The sequence below is a fragment of the Brachyistius frenatus genome, unplaced genomic scaffold (assembly GCF_029030835.1).
Source record: "Brachyistius frenatus isolate BFR_SWC_R1_liver_20210118 unplaced genomic scaffold, ASM2903083v1 Contig_112, whole genome shotgun sequence".
NCBI lineage: Eukaryota > Metazoa > Chordata > Actinopteri > Embiotocidae > Brachyistius > Brachyistius frenatus.
In genome coordinates this window covers 190,271-213,877 of record NW_027210711.1, presented here as the reverse complement: position 1 = coordinate 213,877, position 23,607 = coordinate 190,271, and the positions used below count along the sequence as shown (strand labels likewise).

The 23,607-nt window shown below is 44.3% G+C and overlaps 1 protein-coding gene across 1 annotated transcript; it reads right to left on the bottom strand.

Annotated features, from left to right (window-relative positions):
- Nucleotides 1-18,808: 18,808 nt before the first annotated feature.
- On the bottom strand, nucleotides 18,809-23,070 carry LOC138629239 (homeobox protein engrailed-1-B-like). Its single transcript, XM_069712818.1, has 2 exons — nucleotides 22,406-23,070; nucleotides 18,809-19,664 (listed from the first exon to the last, which is right to left on the bottom strand). The coding sequence occupies exons 1-2, from the start codon at nucleotides 22,986-22,988 to the stop codon at nucleotides 19,345-19,347; spliced, it is 903 nt and encodes a 300-aa protein (XP_069568919.1). The 5' UTR covers nucleotides 22,989-23,070; the 3' UTR covers nucleotides 18,809-19,344.
- Nucleotides 23,071-23,607: the final 537 nt, after the last annotated feature.

Here is a 23,607-nt window from a genome sequence, read left to right as displayed (position 1 = left end):
CAATTGGAACATACAGTATTACAGGCACTACCTCGTTCTATCTGCCTGCATCAGATGACTAAAAGCATTGTTTCTCCAAAAGCATTGAACACTATCCTCACTTTACCCGGCGTTCGATACCATCACATGGACTGAATCTGGAAAAGCTGCACATGAAAAACATGCAAATTCTCAAATCACTGTTTGGCAGCGGTAATATAACGGACTGGAGAGTCGCCAGTTTGAATCTGCGTTCGGGAACTCTGGGTCGGGATATTAAATGAGACACGCTAGTCCCACTCCGAGAAAAAAAAAAAAAAAAGTCCTAAACTCCCGAGCGCGGCGAAGGTATTTCCTCAAGGCTTTGAGAATGAATATCTTCGAAGTCGACTTTCCTGCTCAAACAGGGATGCTCTCAATGTGACAACCACTACACGCTCGTGCCAGGATGTATTTGCTGGCGAGACGTCTCCCGGGACGAACGTGAAATCCGAGTGTTGGTTGCCATCTCTGCTGTCATGCTGCTTGTAAGAGAATTATTCGCTCGTCCGTAGCTGCTGTCGTGACAGGGTCGCAGTGTCACGGCAATGAAATTACAGCTGTCGTTAGCTGCCGCGCTCGCTCGCTCGCACACACACACACACACACACACACACACACACACACACACACACACACACACACAATGAGAGGATTGAGAGGATCCTGGTGGGTTTTTTTTGTCAGGATTTGTGTTGAAGTGGGGGAGAAGGTCAAATAGTCGAGGGGTTGAAAATGGAGCAGATTAAGCCGGTAAAAAAAATAAATAAATAAAAAGCTTCCGAGTCCAAACTGATCACCTGAATTGGCAAACGCAGCTCGGTTAGCTTCTTAAAATAGTGAACTGATTTCTTTATTTTTTTTATCAAGTAGCAGCAGCTTTAAAAAAAAAAAAAAAAAAAAAACCATAGCAAACATTACAAAGATTAAGGTGATGTTTTGCCAAGAACTCCTCCGTAACCTTGGCCAAAGTTTTCCAGGATTTCCCTCGTCCACCACCACCTCACACCTCCCCGGCAGCCCGCTCTCACCAGGTGGTTTGACTTTACAGCCACTTTTCCACTTGAGGACTTAATGCAGACACACAATCCCAGCTGGAAGCCATTAGGCTCACGGCTCAGCCACCTACGCCAAAGTCATAACACCAGCTCAATCAGCTGGTACAGGAGGCCTCCGACGGACAGGAGGACGCTCGGTGTGTTTTATCGTTGCTCCTGGACAGACGTCCACTGTTTTAATCAGAACTGTGTTTGTGACCAATTAGGTTGATGCGGTTTGGACTGCAGTGTCATATGATCAGACGGGGTTTCATGTTTGGACTCATCGCTCTCTGAAGGATATCACCAGTGTCTTTAATAATAATAATTCTTAATAGTTGCGTTGGCAGATACAGAAATGAAACAGGGCTGTAATGTCTTTCCCTGTCGAATTGTAAATGAAAACTCTCTCTGGACCTTTTTACCAAGAAGAGTGTGTTTTGTGTCTGTGTCTCAAAGGTGCATTGACTTCGGTGACGCTCTCCTCCGATTGGCTGGCTCTTGTCTGAGTGACGCAGGCCCCGGGCCAATCACAGGTCTTCTTCCGTGCCGCAGCTTCCATTTTCACGACAGAATTACTGCTGGAAAGAAATCGAAATTTGAATTTATTTTAAATTTGTATAACTTGTTGGTGTCTTTTGGTAGCTGCGAAAGGAACTTGGAGTACTTCATAATACATATTCTCGCCTCATTTAGCACGTCTACGTCCGCTGCGGGCCGTAGCCCAAACAAGGAGCGAAAAGACCTTAAAGCTTTACCGCTACAGAGCAGTGATTGCTACTGACTGCTACCAGTGGGACTACACGCACTTTGGTGTAATGTAAGACGCACTTTATGTCCCCCGTGTAGTTTTGATACCCAGTCCATCGCTGCGGACCGCTCGTCCTCTGATGTGTGAAAGATCAAGGCGCGTGCAGATGGTCCTCGGGTCACTCAGGTCTCTCACTCTCACCGCTTCTCTGCTGCGTGACACCCACGGACACAGGCGGCTTTAGCCTCTGGCTGACCCGGCCTTGGCATCTTGACAGTTCAGCGGGTGTGTGGTCGTCATGGCGGCAAGTTTATCAGTTTATTTGTCTGCTGAAGAAAACAATTGAAATATCTCACTGGGGAAATGTCCGGCCTCGTCTCAGGGATGCAAACAGCGACTCTTAAAACGACGCAGTATTTTTCCACTCCCATTTCGGAAACTTCTTCCGCAGCGTAGTTTTGGAGAAAGCTTATTTTCGGGTGTGAAGTAATCCGGTCTGGCCCGGCCGCGGTCTGCTCCGCGTTTTGTAAGCCGGAGTCCTCTCCGAGGGTCTTCAGAGGTCTGCGGGGTCGCCGAACACCGAGCCGCGCCGAACAGAGAGACATCTGTCCGGGCCTGGAAGGATTTCACGCTTCTGGCCGTCCAGATGATTTAGGCCCTCCAGGACTACCTGCTGCGAGAGGCTCCCAACGGGTTAACCTGACACAGATGGATCCCCACCCAGCGCTGAACACACACATGGAGGACAGCGCGCGTGTGCGCGCGCACGTGGACGAGGGTAAAGACAGATGCAAGCGTTGGACGTATGAGAACAAAAACACACCGACGTGCAGAAATCGCACAGACTGAGTTCTGCGCGCACATTCATATTCCCATGTCATCCCACACATGCAACGAGGAGAGCGCTGAAACGCAACATGCATGTAAGAAATTCCACTTTTGTTTTTGACATATCTGATGGGCTTTGTTCTTTTAATTGGTCTTGAAATGAACCAATTTGCCGATGAGGCAATTACAATTAACAGTTCTGATTGCAGTTAAAGAATCGATTGATCATGTGAGAGTAAACTGTAGTCGATTGCATCCAATCAGCATTTCAATCATCATCGATTAATGTCAGCGCCGTTTCAATTAGCTTCGTAATTAGCGCCTTGATGTTTACCCCCGTGGGAATAAGAAACAGTGCGGTCAGGGATAGTGACTCTTTTTTTCATTTACAAAACGAATGTTTTTCTGATAAAAAAAAAAGAAATAAACACCACTCTCGTGTCTGTTTGCAAAATGATGAAGTAAGAGCCAAACGGAATGTCAGCTTAGCTGAACATAAATATTATAAAGATGTGAAACCGAGCTCTTTCCAAACAAAATCCTCAATCCAGCAACTCTAATACCTGTTTCCTGCCTTTATTCTGAGCTAAGCTTCTTTAAATTGAACCCACCGATGAGGTTGTCATGGATCTTCTAATGTAAATCTCATCCAAAATGTTGAACTATTCCTTTAAAGCCCGTGGAAACTATTCGGACATTTAATAAAATCTTCAGAAGTTGTTTCAAAAAAATAGTCTCGAAATTATCGTCGTATCCTTATCTATGGCTAATCAGTGGACAGATAATGGTCATGATGTCATTAAAGGGCTGCGTCACAGATTTATTGTTTGACATTTTGTAGAAGAAACATTGTCAAAATTGAGGAAGAAAAGGTCCACTAATGTGTTGGCCAGGCTCCAAAACCAGATTTCCCACAATGCAGCTCGTTAGCGCCTTTAACAAGACTGCCCGATGACATCACTGTCGCATTACTCAGGTTACTCATGATCGGTGAATTGTCCCTTTAATAGAACCAAAAATGCCATGAGATCAACCAACAGCAACTACAAAATCCTCAGAAAACACACAGCAATAACATCATAAATTGGTAAAGAATTTCAAAATAATCTATTTTAGATGACAAATATGTTTAAATTGCATATTTATGATGGCGAGAAAATACAGTGATCGTCTAGAAAAAACATTTAATCTCGATTTGTTTTTTTTTTTTTTTTGCCCCACATTTCTCTGAGAACTTTAAAGTGACGTCATGTTTGGTCGAATCAAAAAAAACCACCCTCCGCACAAAAAAGTTGATTTCATTTTAATAGCTAACCAAATTTGTCCGGTGGGTCTGACTTCCTCCTCTCCTAATTCTGTAAAGCTGCCTCTAAACTTCCCTCTCTGGAGTGGCAGGGATCAGCAACATCTGGCCAGGACATCAGGAAACGCCTCTCTCTAACACACACACACACACACACACACACACACACACGGAGGCACACTGGTACTCCGACGTGCACTCCAGCGAGCGTGAGGCTTGTGAACATCTGGCTTCCCAGACTTCCCCCAAGAGGGAATCAACTTTTTGTTGTTTTCCACCAACTGCCTCTCGTTGCAGTTTTGTTCCTTCTTCTCCGTTTTGTCCACATCGATTTATGGACCGACTACGTGTCGTCTTATTCAACCTTCCCTCCTCCCACACCCGAGAGTTTATGTCATCCCTTCGGACGGCTGTAAATTACGGCATGCATAAATGAATCGTTATTTTCCCCCTTGTATTTTATAGACGTGATGTTGGGCCCACTTTCTAATGTGACAGCCTTCACGAAGGGTTGTAATTAATCAGCACTAAATCACGACGTCTCCCTCTTCGTAGATTTGTTATGAGCAGTTAGCTGGCAGCTCGGCCCCTCCGCAGGCAGCTCTCCAAACCGAGCTCCGTCCAGACCAATGTTATCAAGCCGTCAATACGTAAATAAGATCACCGTCACTGAGCGTTTCTTCTGCTGTGGGAGAAGATAACCCCGCGTCCGGCTTTAGACCAGTCTGAACAGACGGAGACCGAATTCTCATTAAGAAACATCTAGTAAACAAACCGACCGCTAAAAACATCAAAAACGGCAGCAACTGCTATGAAATTGATAAATATCGAATTCGAAGTGAAATCAAGTCCGAGTAAGTCACTGCGTGTGACGCATTTACACGCGACGGAGGTTGAATCAAAGTTCAACATCGAACAAATCAGAAAGGAGCCATCAGAAAGACGTTTACATTATTAAAGAGAGAATAAGTGCAATAAGAAAATTTAAGAAACTTAAAAAAAAACATATCAAGCCAAAAACAAGACACGGGAAAATACATGCGCAGCAAATAATACGGTAAATAAATAAAAGCTTTAAAAGGTGATCAAGAAATAAACAAAAACAAAAATGAAGTAAATTAGTGACTCGGTAAATAAATAAGTAAATACATAAATAATTAAATTGATAAATAAGTATATGAATACATATTTTCAATTGGGGTTTGAGCGTTGGTTGTGAAGCTGATGTGGACCAAAATGAATTTAAAAAAACAAAACACTAAAGAACACAAACAAAACAAAGGTAATCAGATTACTGTAAAGCATCAGTGATTTTTTTTTTTTTTTTAGCAGTTTAATGTTTACTTCATCCTCCTCTGACATCCTGCAGTTTGACTTATAGTTCTTCATGTTCATCAGTCTGACCTCTGACCTTCTGAGAAAGCGCTGCAGGATACTTGGACCTTGAAATATTTCACACCTTCGTACTCTTTTGCAGACAGATCGACGACATTTTTCTAATAGCATATTAGCAAATTGAAGACCGTTTTTTTTAAATCACTTTAACTTGTATTCTGACTTTCGTGCCTCTTTGTTAAAAGTGCATTAACATTTCTAACAGCAGACTTTATGTTGGTCATAATTAACTTGCCTGCCATTGAAGGAACAAGGGAAGATTAGTCACTACTTGGCAACCTGACATTTGTTCACATGAATGGATTAAAGCATTCATTCCATATTCAAATTCAAGAGCGTTTTATTTGATGCAAAACAAAGCTAAACTCGTCTTAAAAAAAAAAAAGAAAGAATTTAAATTCAAAGTTTTTCATGCTGATCATCTGAGCTGAGTGAAAAGTCCCAGCAGTCTCACCTCCTTTTAAATTCCCGCTTAACTCACCTGTTTAATCGCACTCGGGAGTCTTTGTGCAGCAAGTGAGCCAAATAAACAGTGGAGGCGAGCTGCTGCGTCGGTTTCCTCGGGGGGGCGCCCGGCTCCGCCGTCAGCCCACCGGGGGCCTGTTTCTACACACATTAGCGGTTAATTATTATCAGCCCGCAGCCGTAATGAGCTCGGCATCGACCTGTGGCTGTATGTGTAGCAGTAATATTACTTAATGGAAAAACAATCAGCCGGCTTCTCCCAAAGAGTGTGCATAGATAATAGTTGATTGATGAGAGCGAGAACAGGGGAGGGGAGAGTGTGTGCGAGTGTGTGCGGGTGGGTTATTTTTAAGTGCGTGTATCTGAAAATACTTTGCGGTAATTTAAATAATATCTCCTACCGAGTCTAAATAAAGGCCACGGATCTGTTTCTCAGCAGCCCAGTGGAACTCCAAAGAAGACGCAATGTGGCTCGACTTAACACTGTAATGAAAAACTGAGGCTTCTCACATCTGTCTTCAAACACAGCTCGAACCAAGGAAAAGGTCTTCGCAAGACAAAGAGCACCAATGCGAGATACGGCCCCCGTGACGGAGCCCCGCGTGATACTTTTTAATTTATTTACTTTTGCACCACTTGCGAAAGTGCGAACGTTTTCCAGCATTTTTTTTTTTTTTTTTTTTTTGGCTGGCCGACTGCGAATGTGACTTTTCTGCTGCGCACATGTCGGCGATCCTCTGCGGCTCATCAACACGGTTTTCTCAAATTCTGCTCAATATTACAGTTAACATCGCCCTCTGCTATTATTAATAAGTACGGCCGTCGAGCTAATCTACTGAAGAAACGATGATTGTTGCGCGGTGGGACGGCCGCAGCCGCAGCTCCACCGAATCTCAGATTTGAACTTTTAGTACCGCGTTCACTTCCAGGCAGCTTTCATATAAACAGTTATTAATGTTCAATACATCTGGACTCCTTTATGCAAAACATGCAAAAAGCACCGAGAGTCCCGGACCGCACCAAATGCACTCTGCAGCCGGGGGGGGGACATTTCTAAGAGTTGTTTTGGATTTGTTTGGATGGTTAATTGTAAGTTGGGCAGTAAACGCTTAGTGATTTCAGTTGATGTATTTTACTTTGAGCGTTTAAATCTTTTGCCACTAAATAGTTTCGCTGCGTCGTTACTCGTCTGAGCTGCAGGTGAAACAAAGTTCGCCGACGGTGGCTCGGTTCGATGAGGCGTCCCGGTGAGCCGGCTTTGAATTGAATGCAGTTGTTTTCAGCGACGTTGAAGACAACTTTTCTTTTCTTGAATGAATGCAGCGCAACCTTTATCTTTGGATATGAACACTGCAAACAAAACACCGTGGCGAGTCCCTCGACCGATGAACTTTACTGCACTTGACTTTACCAACGGCTTCCCTCGCTGCGATCATTCGCCCCGGTTCGGTGGACTGTGTTCATTTTTTTTTTTTTTTTTTTTTTTATCCCCCATACGAAGGAAACGCGCAGAAAGAACGTAACCAGAAAGCTATTCTTGAACGCAGCCTGATGCAGCAGCGTTACACTGCTCTGAAGTTTGTATTTGTGAATTCCTGTGCAGACATGGGAAAAACACATGGACACACACACACACACACACACACACACACACACACACACACACACACACACACATGGACAGGACCTCTGAATTCCCACCGCCTAAAGATGGCCGGCATTTTCCGAAAAGTTTCAAGTCTTTGATGCGTCCTCGCTGCGCACGCGTCGTCGTGCAGGGGTCAAAGGTCAGACCGCGAGCCGACGCTAACGGCGGCCTCTCGCAACCGCTTCCTAACGTGACCGGCAACGTTGAGGGCTCCGAGGCGCCGCCGGACCTGTAAGAGATCCCTTTCACTTTTAGAAATCCTCCCTCTCCGTGTCACTTTGCGGTTTCGGAGCCCGTCGCGTCGTTGCAGGAGGTCGTCGGCGCGCTGACACAAATCCGATCCCCGACCAGCTGTTGGAGACGGCTCATCTTCTGTCGACGAACATCTGCGGTTCATCTTCCGCAGTTTTGACGGGAAAACGCAGAGCTTTCGGCTCCCTTCTGCTCCTCTCTTTTTCCTCCCTTTTCCTCCCGCTCGCTTCTCTGATGTTTGTTTTTTGCCTCGCGGCCATCTGCTCTCGATGATTTCTGAAGTCCTGACTTTAATGCACAGAGGCAGGCGGAGGCGAAAAGAAAACAAAATTAGTTTCTCTTCTTTTTCTTTTTCTTTTTCTTTTTTTTTTCTTCGTGCCGCGTCGTAACGTCTCGGAGAACGACGCCCGCGTCTTCCGCATTGCGCGTTTTGAACTTTGACCCCCTCCGATTGCTCACGGGGGCAGCGTCGCAGGTGTTCGGCCGCACACCTGTTGGAGAGAGGCGAAGGAGCAGGGACGCCCAAAAAAAAAAACAAATCGGAGAAATAAAGTCCACATGGATGATCAGAAAGGGTTTGACCGTGACGTCAGAGTGGAGATGATTCGCTTGTGGTTCTCGTCCTTATCGCATCATCCGCATCGGAGATCTTACACTAAATATTTGTTCCACCCTGCACATATAAGTACACAGTTTTTTTTTGTTGTTGACGTGTGATACAGGCTATGTTGTTGTTTTTTTTCCAACACTGTATATTGCTTGTTTTGCACCGATAACTGTTTGTTTTGGAGTTTGAAGGTCGGTTGAGATGAGTTTTTGCGACCGCCCCTCAACCGTGACCAAACGGCGAAGACTGCTCTGTGGTATTAGTTGCTGCTAAATATAAAAACGCCCCCCGCCCCCCTCCGAAAAAAGAAGCCGAAGCCCAAAAATACGTAAAAAAAATGTTTTTATAATGCAACAATTAGTCCATTAATCGTTTAGCTGCTGAAAATGAGAACAGGAAATGAAACACCAACTTGATTAATTGTCATTTTTTTATTTTAAAAAAAAATAATAATAATAATAGATGATAAACATGAAAAAGAACTTGTATTGTGTGCTGTCGGTCGGGACAAAACAAGACCATTTCGGCTGAGCCTTCGGCTTTGCGTTCAACACCATTTTCACCATTTTCTGACACTGAAAAGACCAAACAATCGAACAAATAATCGATGATGTAAACCGATGATCTACATCAGCTTATATTCGTTTCTTAACATGAGCACGTGACGTAAATGCGCACTTTCGCAGGGCTTCACCAATGATTTTCTTTATTAAATACGCCGTTGTCTTGTTTTGTCAGTCTGACTGTCCAAAGCACACACAAAAAAATAGAAAACGTTTTTCTACTATAAAAGCAGGAAATCCAAAAGTTTTAAAAAGCCAGAACCAGGGAAGGTTTGTTCCTCCCGAGTCGCTTCAAAATACATTACGTCACCAAATGTCCACAATATACATCGACACTGAAGCTAATATCAGCCACAATCACAAGTGTTTATGAAGCTCGAGGTTTAAGGTTTAATCCCAAAAATAAAGGCTCAGCTACTGAACATGTACATAACATAACATACAGTGTTACATTTAAATATCGAGGTGTAGAAAATACAGGAAAGTCATTTAAAATCAGGTAAAACCAGACGTAAAACATCAACAAATCGGATTCTGGAGATTTCCTCTCATGACTGTGACAGCAACACAGAATGATGAAGATGGAACACATGCACACTGATAGACTGACGTCAACACACACACACACACACACACACACACACACACACACACACACACACACACACACACACACACACACACACACACAGATACAGACAGACAGACAGACAGAGAGCTGTGCTTCACATGGTATGTCACAGACCACACATTGTGCCGGCTGTGTGTTAAAACAGTTATTCACGGTCTCGCATTCTGCTGCCTCCATCCAGAGATGAGTCGGCCGTGTAACCTGAACTTCTGGCCTTTGTGTGTGTGTGTGTGTGTGTGTGTGTGTGTGTGTGTGTGTGTGTGTGTGTGTGTGTGTGTGTGTGTGTGTGTGTGTGTGTGTGTGTGTGTGTGTGCATCTGATATTGTGTGCATGTGAATATGACAAAGTGCACACATATAAAAGAAATACATACATGTGTGTATATATATATATATATATATATATATATATATGTGTGTGTGTGTGTGTGTGGAGTTGAATATTGGTTTAAGATGATGTGGATTACTGTACTTACACTCAACCCGCTGTCCATTAAATTACTCGCTCTCAACTGCAGCAAATTGGATTCATCGTCAGCGGCGGAGCAGCCAGACTCGCTGAATACGGGAAGCTTTACTGTCTTTTGTCAAGCGAGGCTTCATAAATAACTTGGACTTCCTCCGCTGGACGCCCGCCAGTGGCTGTTCACTAGAAACTGCGCGAGCTCCGAGCAGCCGACTGCAAAATGGACTGCCGGCTCTTGACCCCTCGAGGAGTTCAGAGGCATATTTGAATTAATATTTCTGCAAGGGGAGCGCGGAAGCAATCGACCGCCCTCGCGAACCGCCGCCGCGAGTGCGTGTGAGAGTGTCTGCAAGCAAACCGAGACCGGACCTGTTCAACCGGGGTTGTTAATAGATGATGTGGGAGACAGATAACGCTCCCCGACATCCTTGCTGAGTTGGTTTAAATGTGGTGTTCTCTCATTTTGCTTCGGCTTCTCCAGTTTGATGAATTAGTGGGGTTTGATCAATAACTTTAAATCTCTTTAAACTTTCCCTGACTGTTGCTGCTGTACCTCCAAAGTAGCGCATCTGTCTGCCAAATAAGCCACCATGTAGTTTGTGTTTTCTGCTGTCAGCGAGTTAAAACACCAAACTAACGTGCTGTAAAGTTTTATTTCCACTTGCAATTTACAAGCTAATGAAGAAGATTAACCAGCTGGGATTTATTATTTTTTATTACGATATAAGTCAACACGTACCAAAAAATGAAGGGTGATTTTGGTGCAGTGGCCAAAATGCATCACTACAACTGGTCCAAACTGGACCAAAAGACATTTCTTCCACCACATAGAATCATCTGTAAAAAAAAAAAAAAAGGTGAATTTGATCCATAAAAAAATTCAATGAAATTTGGAAAGTCTGAAAGCATCAGGTCTCCTGCAGAAACATGGTGTCTTTCAGAATATGTGCCAGCGAGTGACTTCCATAGGAATAAATCAGTCCATGCTTGGAGGACATTAATATCAGGGGGGGGCGCTCTGATGGCAGAAAATTGAAACTGTGCACCTCTGACAGTCCAAACAAACGCTAAAGATACATCTGCTCATCTCATAGCCAAAAAAAAAAAAAATCTTTGAATTCCAGCTCAGATTTAAAAATACTTCCTTCCTGCTGTCCGTCCGCACGCTGCCAGTACCATGCAGGGAAAGCATATGCACAGATTTCACAGCTTACACAAACACACACGTGCACACGAAAGTGCCGACCCACATTCATCATACGGCTCGAGCAGCGATAGTGCTCCCATCAGAGGGAAGGTTTTCTCCTGCCTCCCCTCCGCCCCCTTTCTCCTCTCTCCCCCTCCGACCCCCTGCCCCGCCATGACAGCGAGAAGTCTTCCCATGCGCCGGGTGGCCGCCGGGGGCCCCACGCACAGATGACATCAGCGCTCAGCCCGGAGGAGCTCCGTGACAGCCGTATGTAAATTGAATATGACTAATCGCTTCCCCGCATCACCTCTCGGCACCTTTAGGGCCGCCGCGATGAAAGACGAGGCGGGGAAAGAGGAGAGAGGGAGAGAGCGCCACGTTTGAAGTGCGAGAGGAGGGCAGGAGGGCGGCCATTGTTTTATTTCTGATGACTAAAAAAGCCACAAATGATTGTTGTTGTTGTTGTTGTTGTTGTTAAAAGAGAAGCTAACAGGTTAGCGGCAGCTAACGGATGGTCGTGGTGCCTTCGGTTCTCGTCACAAACTCTCCAAAATATGCCTCTCCGCGGGGCAGCGGGCGAGATCGCCGCCTTCACCGATGACCATCTCGTTCTCACGGCTTTTTTTTTTTTTTTTTTTTTTCGGTGGTTCGCAGGCCGGGACAGAAGACAGTGAGGCAGAGTTAGAGAGGCGGCGGGAAGATAAAGTGCTTCCACATGTGGAAGGCATGAAGAAGAGGCAGAGGTGCGCGTGGCCACCCATATACAACAGGGGAAATCCCAGGTGTACCCTGCCTTTGTTCTCGCTCTGTTTGTGTGTGTGTGTGTGTGTGTGTGTGTGTGTGTGTGTGTGTGTGTGTGTGTGTGTGTGTGTGTGTGTGTGTGTGTGTGTGTGTACACCTACGATCCATAAGATCCTAAAATGTGCAACCCACGACTCAGAAAAACAAAAGCATTTAGGATTAAATGTCTTTAAATGTCCATTTTTTTCCCCCCCGCCCCCTTTTCAGATAAAATCCACAATTCTAGTACAAATGCTCCAAATGCACTCATCTCCTCCTTTGTGTTTGTATTTCTGCACCCTGTCGAAGTTTTCACACCGATCAGCGCGCTGCGTGACGAAGCAGATGAAAAAGCGCCTGAACGTGACGCGCCGTGCGCCACATATCTGCGGCCGGAGATGCACTGTCATTTTCGTGACGCTTGGTTTTTTTTAATTAGAGCAGAATAACCTTCTTTTAAGTGCGCTGCTCATGAATGACATCGTGTTGTTAGCGGATCGGTCTTCCGAAAAAAAAATACAGAGGTGGTTGAAGAGGAGTGGAGCCAAAAGATGTAAGTTTGCTCCCTGTCTGACACATATGCGAACACTCACTTCACACCAGAGTCCCTTTGAAAAATGGTTGTTTTTACACCGATGCAAACCAGCCGTTGTGCGGTTGGAAAATTGCGCCTCTGGGACATTTTAGCTTCATTTTATGATGCAAAGAAGCATCTTCACACCGATAAACTTCACACTTTTACACAATTTAATTACTTAGTGTGTAAAGAGAAACAAAAAGAGAAGGTTTGCAGTCAGTTAGTGATGCCCCCCTCTGCTCCAATCACCCCCTGATGGGCAGAGTAAACAAGTGGCGCTGCGTATATCCTCCATGTAATCTGGATTTAGCTCGGTGAGATCACGGCTGTTGGAGCAGAGATCCCCCCCCCCCCCCCCCGGACGCTCCGCTGCATTGTGGGAGGTTCCCTCTCAATGCCACCTTTGTCCATTTGTATTAGTGTGTGTGTGTGTGTGTGTGTGTGTGTGTGTGTGTGTGTGTGTGTGTGTGTGTGTGTGTGTGTCTGAGACAGTGCAGTCCTGTTGACAGGCCACAGTAAGTCATGAGTAAACTTCCCGCCTGGTGAGAACTCATCTTTCTGTATCTTTGCACCGCTGGGGCAAAAAAACAGTCTCATAAGACGACACACACACACACACACACACACACACACACACACACACACACACACACACACACACACACACACACACACACACACACAAAACAAATGTTACTCCAAGGCAAGTACGAGAGGACTTGACCCCTCAGGAGTTCAGACAAACTAATAATATTTGAAGAGCGAAGGCCAAAACTTTTGTCTTCGTGCTCAAAGTGAAACTGAAATTTAAACATTAAACTCATCGATGTCTTTTGCTGTATTTACAGTCCTCGTGTGCTGTTTTTATTTGGCTTTCTTCTGACTTAAAACTCAATTGTTACGATATAAAACCCAACCATACTAGTCAAAATAGCGTGTAAATCTTTCAAAGCCGCCACAACACAAACGTGGAAAAGCAACTGAAGCAGGGCGGCTGAACGACGTGAACTAGCTGCTGAACCAGCTCGCATCTAAAACAACATTTATATATCTTTTTATATACAAACTGACGTATTGGCTCTTCAATCATAATTAAATAGCAAAAGTTGCTCGTGACAGAATTAAAAACCCAGCTGAACTCCTGCTGAAGCGAACTAGCGTCCAGAGCTAATGACTCCTGCTAGTAGAATTGATGTCATTTGGTGCAGCTGTATTATCTTTAAATCACACAAATGTGTAATATAATATGGGTCATAAGTTGATTTATTACATTAAAATCGATATGAAGATTAAATCCGAGCAAAACAGGAAAAAAACCTATATTGGCCAAGTCAAAATTAAAAAGTAAACTAAAAGAGCCATTAGTAGAAATTATGAAGGTTATGTGATTTGTATGCCAGCAGCTATTTGTCAAATCGTCTTATTATTTAAAGCGTATATTTTTGTTTTTAGCCCTTTTAGTAAATACAAGTGCAGCTTTTACTTTTTAGCGACACCGTATTATGGTTCTGCGTATTTCCAACGTACAGTCAAAAAAAAACCCAAGGGAAGAATTTTTCAGAAATGCTGAATTGTCTTTTTTACTCCGTGCCAAACACGTCTCCTACCCGATTGAAGAGCGACGTGTCGGCTGAAACAGATGAAACAAATGAATCACACAGCTGGATGAGCCGCAAAATCTCACTTCACTTCACTGTTTTGGATGTCGCTCCGGGAAGAAAACAAACAAACAAAAAACGAGCGCTTCCTCCCGCAGCCTGCTTAGTTGCGAGTGTTTTCCGTTTCCGCAGCGTGGCAAATTTAGCAATTTTGGATGCAGTGGGGAAAAGGGCGATGCGATGTGGGAGCAGCGGGGCATGTGCAGTAATTTAGGGAGAAAAAAAAAAACTGAAGAAGAAGAAGAAGAAGAAGAGACATGAAGGACCGCTGTCTTTGTCTCCCTCTTCTTCTCTCCCCTTTTGGAGGCAGCAGCTGGGAAGGAATTACTCTAAATTTCTCGACTTACCACCACCGCCGGCACAGAGAGGTGATCTAAGAAGGCTCTGTGTGTGTGTGTGTGTGTGTGTGTGTGTGTGTGTGTGTGTGTGTGTGTGTGTGTGCGTGTGCGTGCGCGTGTGTGTGTGTGTGAGCCCAGGCTTTCTTTTCCTTTTCAAACGTGCCTGTATGTCTCTGCATGTGTGCATTTTATTGTGTTTATCTTCACCTCTGTAGCTGAAACTGTACTTCCAACACAGATTAAACAACACTAAACTCTTAGACTGCGTGAGATGCCGAGGTCGCGCCCTCTCTCTCTCACACACACACACACCCTTTTCTGTTTGTTTGAATGACAGGTGGTTTTGCCTGAATGTTTCTGGTGGCGACCTGAGTTTGTTGTCCTCTCTTCTTCTACAACTGGAACAGGAATTTCTGGCGTGAATCACCGAATCAGAAACTCTGAAAATGTGTTAAATCCGAATAAATAAAATTGGCAAGTAAATTCTTGCAAATGTTTCTTATTTTTTGGGGAATGCAATCGCGTATTTTCACCATTGACACATTTAACATGAATGTACCCTGAAGAAATGACTAATAATAACCGGCATTTGCATAAAAACTAAGAAAAGCACAACTATATTTATCAACATGGAAGTTTAAGAAAATTGATTTCATTTTGGGTCATTTTTAACAAAATAAAAGTGCCAAATTGTCATCACAAATGTGCAACATTTATATGTATGTAATTAATTTTCAACATCACTGATTTCTTAAGCATAATTTTAATGCCGGAGCTGGTTGAGAAAATATTTTAAATGCTGTGAAGGTGATTAATCTATAATAATGCATTTTATTTTACGAATGTGTATAAAGAATGCAAGTAAATATTGTAATCATATATCAAAGCTGTAAAATAGCAATGTGGGACGAGCATCACTTTATCAGCGAATGAAGTGTAAGAGGTCAAAGTTCACTGGGAACGCTGCATTTTTGGCGGAAAGCAATTGGAGATAGTGGAGTACGTGGTGTGTGTGTGTGTGTGTGTGTGTGTGTGTGTGTGTGTGTGTGTGTGTGTGTGTGTGAGAGTGTCATCTTCAGTGTCCACACTCTTTGATTGTGTTTGCTGTTGCCGCATTTGTATGAATGTAACTTTCCTAAACAATGAAAATCTCCTCCTCTGCACCGCTGCGTGTTTTTCTTTTCTTTTCTTTTTTTTTCTTACAGTGAGCTGGTTAGCTGCAGTTTTGTGGATATTATATAACAGCGTTGTTCGGGCTGATAAAGCTTAATTTTTTTTTTTGTGTGCCCGTGTGCTACCTGCTCCGAATCCAACTCGTCCACCCCCTCTCCCCCCCCCCCTTCACTTTCAAACAGCGGAGATTTCCAGTGTGTATTCTCCTTTTATTGCTTTCATTTGCATATAAATTAAATCCATATTGTGCCTGGGAGGCAGACTATGCTAACTATGCAAACGATCCCTGGCTTTTCTTTGTTTTACAGATAAACCCTAGGCTTCCTCAATGACAAGGTGGGAGGGAGGGAGGGTGTAGGGGCAGGGGGGGTTGTGGGGGGGTTAGAGAAACCCCCTCTCGCTGTTTCATAATTGTATGAATTTTAAATACACTGTCATAAGACCCTCTTCCGCATTCACAGCGGGGAATGCAACTATCATTATAATATTAGAGCTACAGGGTTAGCTGACCGTGAAAAGCCAGGCGGCGTCCTCACCTCTGTTCACACGTGCAGGCCAGATGGCCACAGACACTGGAATCACATTAGGCTTTCCCTAAACACATCCTCCACTCCTTATTTAATTCCTCAAGTGCATCCGAGTGACGTTCAAGTGCCTTCAACTCATGCAGCATCCAGAATGTTACTACATCCGTCAGCAAACGCACACGTGATCATGTGCGGAGTAAATTAGATTTGAAATCAAGTCCTATGAATATTCATTCATAAATGCTGCTGAATAGTGGCATTAAATTAGTTGCTAATATTACTGGGGGTCCCCTGGAAGGCCCCTTCGAGGACCCCTGGAGGTTTTGATTGGCTGCAGGAGATGCTGCAGGGAGGCTGGCGGTTATTATAGGGCTGCATCAAATCTGGGCTGGGCTGGAATAAAGGAACAACCCATATCAACTTTGAATAATACAAAAAGTGGCAATATTATGGGGGGGGAGGGGGGGGGTCATGTTTTTTTGCCCTGTAAATCACCTTTTAGTCACCATTTGTAAGCCTTTTCAAGAATGATTTCATTTCTACTCGCGAGCATGCAGCGTTGTCTCCCAGTTGCTCATATGCTCTTAAGCTGTAGGTCTGCATATGTAAATAAGTAAACAAGCTCAGCGTTTTAGGATCAAATGTTAATTAAAAGCTGAAATCTGCGGAAGAACCTGCCTTTTACACTGACAGCGAGTCCCCGGTCGTCCTTATTTGAAATCAATTATTAGCAGGCTACGCCGTGCGCTTATTAAATCCGCGCTCTATAGGCAGAGCTGCACACAAACGCAGCGGCGGCACTTGGAAATAATTAAAAAAAAGAAGCTCGAAACGCGGAGGCCGTGAACTCCTCCGCTGCAGACCTCTGCAGGCTCGTTAGCTCTTAATTAAATAACCCTATCCACGATCAGTTGTGTAGAAGCGACGGAACAAAACAGAAACAATATAAATCAGGCCGGGCTGTTTAGAGCACACTCGTGCATGTCGACGGAGCCCGCCCGGAGCCGCCTGCGCGCACGGCCTCCGGAACTCACCCACTTTTTTCGTCGAATTAAAAAAACAAAAAAACACCTCACGCTGAGGACGCCTCTCTTGCGTGTTTTTGTCATAGAAAAAAAAAAATCTGGATTTTATTGTGATGGGAAATAAATCGGCATGAATATAAACTTTGAGTAAAAAACAAAACTAGACCTCAGGGGCCTTTTTCATCCAATTTGAAAACTGATTTCATGCGAAACGCCTCGTCGGGGAGGACATTTTGCAATAGGAGGATGGGCTGGGAGTTTGCCTGAAAACAGCAGGACTGCACGGTGTAAACACTGAATATTGGTCAGAGGCAGTGTCACTGTACACACGCTGGGTGATGTGAGAGGAACTGAGGGCAAATAAAAAAGTAGGACTGCTTCCTGATAACTGATAAAGAAAGAAATACAAGACGATGACCGTACAGCCGGCCACGTGTGTTTTTGGGTTGTTTTTGTTCTGAAAATAAAGATGATGAAAAACAATCGTCCAGTTTTCCTTGTATAAAACCCTCAATCTAATTTCCATCGGTTTGAGACCTGCATGTAAATATATAGGCTATCTCTTCCTGCACATTGCTGGAGATTATTGAAATTGAGGATTAAAATGAAACATTTTTCACAGCAGTATACAATAAAAAATTAAAAAAAAGTAAAACATAAAAAAATAAAAAAAAACTATAGGCTGTAAAAATGGAAAGAAAAACTGTATCGTTGAAACGATAACAGCTAGAGTGTCAATAACTTTCTCAAACCCAGACAAACTTCTGCAGAGCCCATAATGTTTGTCTGCTCTCGCTGACCTTAGAGTGCGACACACACACACACACACACACACACAAAACACACACACACGCCATGTCACAGAGTTCACAGCCAGGCTCAGTCAAACCTGAACCTGAGGTCACGTCAGGCCAAACAGGCCAAAAGAATCCAGGAACGAAGGGTTTTTCCCACAAAAGAGAAGCAGACTGAAAGGGATGTCAGTGACCCATTTCTTCTGGTGTATCTTTAAAGTTCAGCGACGAGCTGCTCGCAGTGAAAGTTCAGCAGCGAGGTGAAAACGTGTAAAATGCCCAGAATAGTTTAATAGGTGAAATGTTATCCATTAAGGAGGAACAAGCAGTGTGTGTGTGTGTGTGTGTGTGTGTGTGTGTGTGTGTGTGTGTGTGTGTGTGTGTGTGTGTGTGTGTGTGTGTGTGTGTGAGAAACATGAGCTGTGTGTGTTGGATGTCTGTCTCTGCCCATCACCTCTCTTAAACATGAAAATAATACAAAAATATTAAATAACCCTCATATATGGTCAGAGAGAATTTAAAAGCGTGTTAGTAATTACGGTTTGCTCCTTTAAACTCGCATGCCCTTATTTTATACTCCTATTTATATTGATGTTTGGATGCTCCTGATGAAATAATCATTTTACAAATTCTCTATAAATTACCAATGAACTGTAATGAATCAGTATGACATGTAATGACGGGTTATAATATATTTAAATCGTATTTTATTCCCAAAATATTGCAACAAAACGCTTTTGTTTTGTATCACCGGAAATAAAGAATAATTTAGTCCATTAACTCCTGTTATTTTTGTTTTGTTTTATTATTATTATTTCAGACTACACGTGAACATATTAAAATCTTTGGCTTGTTTGAGTCTGCGGACTGACGTCAGTGTTGGAGGAAAATATGGAGGGGACCACAAAGAGCTAATGAGACGTTCAAAACACAGCGCGACGAGACAGGAAAGAGGCGGAAGAGAGGTGAGTCTGGAAATTAAATATACTGTGTACAACATGGTAACTGTGTGGCTATATAAACTTTAATAACGATCGTTCATTTATAGAATTATGTCCATATACTGTTACCATAAACAGGGATCTGTTTTTTTTTTTTGTTGTTGTTGTTTTTTTTCCTTTCTTTCGTGTTTTTTTTTTGTTTTTTTTTAAATAGCGTTCCCCCCCCCCCCCCCCCACTTCCAGTTCAGTTATGAGTCATTATCTCCACGAGCGTCCGGCTGCGGCCTTGCGCATGAGGAGGGAAGAGGTGGGGGGGGGGAAGAGAGGAGAGGTGGGGGGGGGGGGGTGTCCGGAGTCTCCGGAGCCTCCGGAGCCGCGCTTACTCGCTCTCCTCCTTTTCCTCCTGCACGGTGGTCGTTGAATGGTTGTAAAGTCCCTGCGCCATGAGCTGCAGCGCCAGGCCGTTCTTGTAGCCGGTGGCCTTTTTAATCTTGGCCCTCTTATTCTGGAACCAGATTTTGATCTGGGACTCGTTCAGGTTGAGTTCCCCGGCCAGCGACTGTCTGCGCTGCTCCGTTATGTACCGGTTGGCCTGGAACTCGGTTTTCAGTCTCTGCAGCTGCTCGGCCGTGAACGCTGTCCGGGGCCGCTTGTCCTCCTTGCTGCTCTTCTTCTTTTTCAGTTTCCGTGTCCTCGGGCCTGGTGTGCAAACAACAATGGAAATAAAATATTTATTCTAAGGCTGGACCACGGACACGGTGTCACACATTTAGGCGCGCGGAGGTGCCCTGATAGCGACCGTCTCGTCTTATTGTCTGCTCAAATGTAGGTCAACAAACCTTCTTGGTGTGAGGTCAGTGAACACACCTGATCTGCTCGACCCTGAAGGTTACATCAGAGGCCATTCGCACGCCGCGCCGTGCCCCCCTTACAGGCCTCGTCCCAAACCAGGAATACAGTGCAATCAGCTTTCAAAATAAAACGAATTAATGCTTTTACTAGACAAAATAAAATAATCAAAAAAAATACAAATAAAAACAGACCGGTATCTCAATGCATCCATTTCCATCGCGTTTTTTTTTTTTTTTTTTCCTCTTTTGAATTAATGATAAATAACACGCATTACACATTTTTCTCTGCAATTCTTACTCTGAATATTCAGAGGTCGACGTCTCATCGAGATTTTAAAACACGAACGCACCCTTTTTTTTTTTTTTTATTTATTTTTTTAAATAACTATTTAACACGTTAGGCGTCTGCTTCGTAGGTGTGCGTTCATAAATGCCTTGGATGTGAACTCGGCCAATCAGAGGAGAGCATGTGGCGGCGTCCGGCACTGCAGAAACAAACACGAACCTTTAACTTTATGCCGGTGAAATAATTCCCCCCCCCCCCCCCCCCCCAAAAAAAAAAAATGTTAAAAGAAGAATAATTGCATGTAGTCATGTCGCGTATTTTTTGGCTTCCATCTCGCTGCTCGGTCGACCCACTCGAGGTTTGTGTTAGGTCGCCAAAAACAAGCGTCCAACCCGCCGCCACGCTTCTAATGAAAACACTTTTGGACACGACAGAGAGAGAGAGAGAGAGAGAGAGAGAGAGAGAGAGAGAGTCCCGCTGCTGCAGACTTTTCACATCACCCACGCACCGTGTCTGCAAGTACCGGCGAACCCGATCCATCCCGAGGTTCATTAATAAACACGACTGCGGCGTTGTGTTGACGGCCTGAATGCACCGTCACATTAAACTGAGAAACGAAATAGGAGCTAAACGTGCAGTGATAACTCAGGGGTGGAGGGGGTGGTGGTGGGTGGGGGTGGTTGGCGTTACGCACAAGGACGCACAAAGCCGGGATGAAACTTGCTCGTTCAATGCGACACGCTCTGGTACCACGTGTAGGTCAACAAAAAAAAGAAGAAGCAAAAAGTAGAATTAAATATTTGATAACAACAAAACAAAAAAAAATACAAAAAGTAAGGGGTAGGGCCTTTGACCTTCACTTTAACACAAGCAGGACCACTGAACCCATTCAAAACATCAATGGGATTCATGTTGTATTCACTGGCTTTAAGTCGTATTTAACAGTACTTTCAGTCCTATTATTAATAATAATAATAATAATAATAATAATAATCTTCCACATTCTTTAACACCTCTCCCCATTTGTCAGAGCCATCCTCTGCTGCGCCAACTTCAAGCTCACCAAAAAAAAACAAAAAAAACAGGTCAGATTTAAAGTCCTACATGAATATACACCTCGGACACGAAATGTTTTCGTCTGCTTTTTTTTTTTTTTTTTTAAATTGAAATAACTACCAAAAAAAATGGTGGATTTTCTGCGCCCCTTCCATCACAGTGCCTCACCTTTTCGTGACCACTGAAAAATCAGAAGACAAAGTCATTGCAATTGAAAAGCTAAATTTATTTGGTTAAATCTGGAAATAAAGCAGACAAAAGGAAGCCCTAAAACATTTGTCTGAAATAATCATCTATTCGCTCTTAAAGTTAGGATACACTTGTGAGCATGGTGTTGTTTTACTAGCCCTTAAAATCACATTTTAATCAACTATTTATACAATGTATTTGTAGTAAGGACCATTCAACAATGTATAATATTGAGGGGAATGACTTCTGTTGGTATGTTTTACAGTAATCCAGCTGTTTTTCCTTGTTTGTTTTTTTTTATAACTTGGATTTTAATGCAAGCAAAATGCTTAAAATATATACTTTCCTCTTCTTTTTTTCCCCCCTCCATAAACGTCCACTGTCAATATATATTTGCCACCATGTTTTTGTGTTTGCCAATAAACACACAGAAGTATTGTTCTCGCCCCAAACAGAAACAACATGCAGGCTCAGTCCACACTTTAAATGGATGGCGGCCTGTGTTACATTTATTAAAAGAGAAATTTTAAAACTGCTCACTTGAGTTGCCCTGAAAAATGATGTGCCCTTATTTTGAAGCTTTGTTATTGTAAATACCCCCCAAAACTACAAAACATAAACAACAACTCACACGTGCTTTTATTTTTATATATATATATATATATATATATATGAGAAGGGTTATGAAAATTAATCAAGCTTTTGCCTGCTTTGTATATGCTTCCCTTTTTACACCCTATTTTAATATTTATGATTTCATTTTACGTTTTATTTAGGTAATTTCTGCTTAATACTTTATTTCATACCGGCTTTTATTTTTCCAAAGCACATTAGGAAGCATTACAGTAAAAAAAAATAAAAAATAAAAAATAAAAATAATTAAAAAAAAGACATAGTGAGCTGCCAACGTTAAAGTCTGAGTCTTTTTTATAAAAAAAAAAAAAAAAAAATGTAAGTGTCATGAAGGAGTTTAATAATACCGCGGAGAGAGACAGCAAAAGTTCCCCAGCACTCAAGCACCCCAAAACGGTGTAATTCGGGGACTACTAGCGCCTTACCAGATGAGGGCCGGTCCGAGTACCGCGTACAGTAAACCCAAGCGGGCCACAACAGCGGCTGGCTGTCCTTCGTGGTGGTCGTAGACCCTCCATTGCTGCCACTCATAACCATAATTGACGAAGGGCTGTCTGCGTATCTGCCCGTCCCGTTGCTCGCCGGTTCGCCCTGCTTCGACGAGTTCTGCTTGGACGACGGCGACGAGGACGTGGACGACGAAGACGACGACGAGGAGGAAGAGGAGGAAGAGGAGGAGGAGGGCGACGACGACGTGCTGTCGCTGCTGCAGTTGGAGTCCAGGCAGAGGCTGCCGGTGTGCGGCGGCGGCGGCGGCGGCGGCCTCGCTCCCAGCGGGTTGACGTTTTCCCGGCCCGGCGTCAGGCTCCGGTCGCGGTAGCCGGGCTCCTTCCTGCAGCCGAAGTCCGGCCGGAGGATGTTGTCGATGAAAAAGTTCGTGGTTCTGTGGGCCTGCTGGGCGGCCTGGTGGGGCAAGATCATGGCAGGGGATGGGAGGTTCGGCGACAGGGACATGCTCTCCTCCTCGGTCGAGTCCCGGCCGCTGCTGGGCTCCTTCTGCTCTTCCATAGCCGGTGTCGGGTGAGACAAACGTCGGCCTCTCCGCGGCCAAACTCCACTTGTTGCTCGCTCTCCCGCCCGCCCCCCCTCCTCCTCCTCCTCCTCCTCCTCCCCTTCGTTATCCAATTTAGACGGACCGCATGTAAAAAAAAAACAACAACAACCAAAAAAACCAAAAACAAGCCTTCTCGCTAGAATAAATACCTGCGCTCGTTTCTTATATCACCTACAGCGGAGACATGTCTCCGAATAGTCTTCCGAGACCTGGCATAGCGAGCAGCTCCACGTTACGAGCAGTGTCCGTGCCTCTCCCCGGCGCAGCGTAATATCTGTGTATCCGCTCTTCCCAAACTCTCCTAAAAACCGTTATCTCTCTTTCCCCCCCCCCCCCCTCCCCCGCGTGTGTTTCTTCTTTCTCTTACACCCGGCCGGAAGCACGCGTGCGCGTACACACGCGCAGCGGACCAATCCGGCGGCGAGGATCGTCCCTGTCACACTTCGACGACGTCCAATGCGAGGGGCGAGGGACGTTGCGCGGCCGCGCGACGCGCGCGACGGGGCTCAGTCCGGGCGAAGGCGAAGGCGCACGTGCATACGCACGCCGTCCCACGGCAAAAACAAAAACAAC

Bases quoted from the DNA above. Each gene is read 5' to 3' on its own strand.
- LOC138629239 (XM_069712818.1), bottom strand. From the start codon at position 22,988: ATGGAAGAGCAGAAGGAGCCCAGCAGCGGCCGGGACTCGACCGAGGAG. The intron at 19,665-22,405 runs GTAAGGCGCTAG...TTTGCACACCAG, and splicing joins CTCGGACCGGCCCTCATCTG to GCCCGAGGACACGGAAACTG.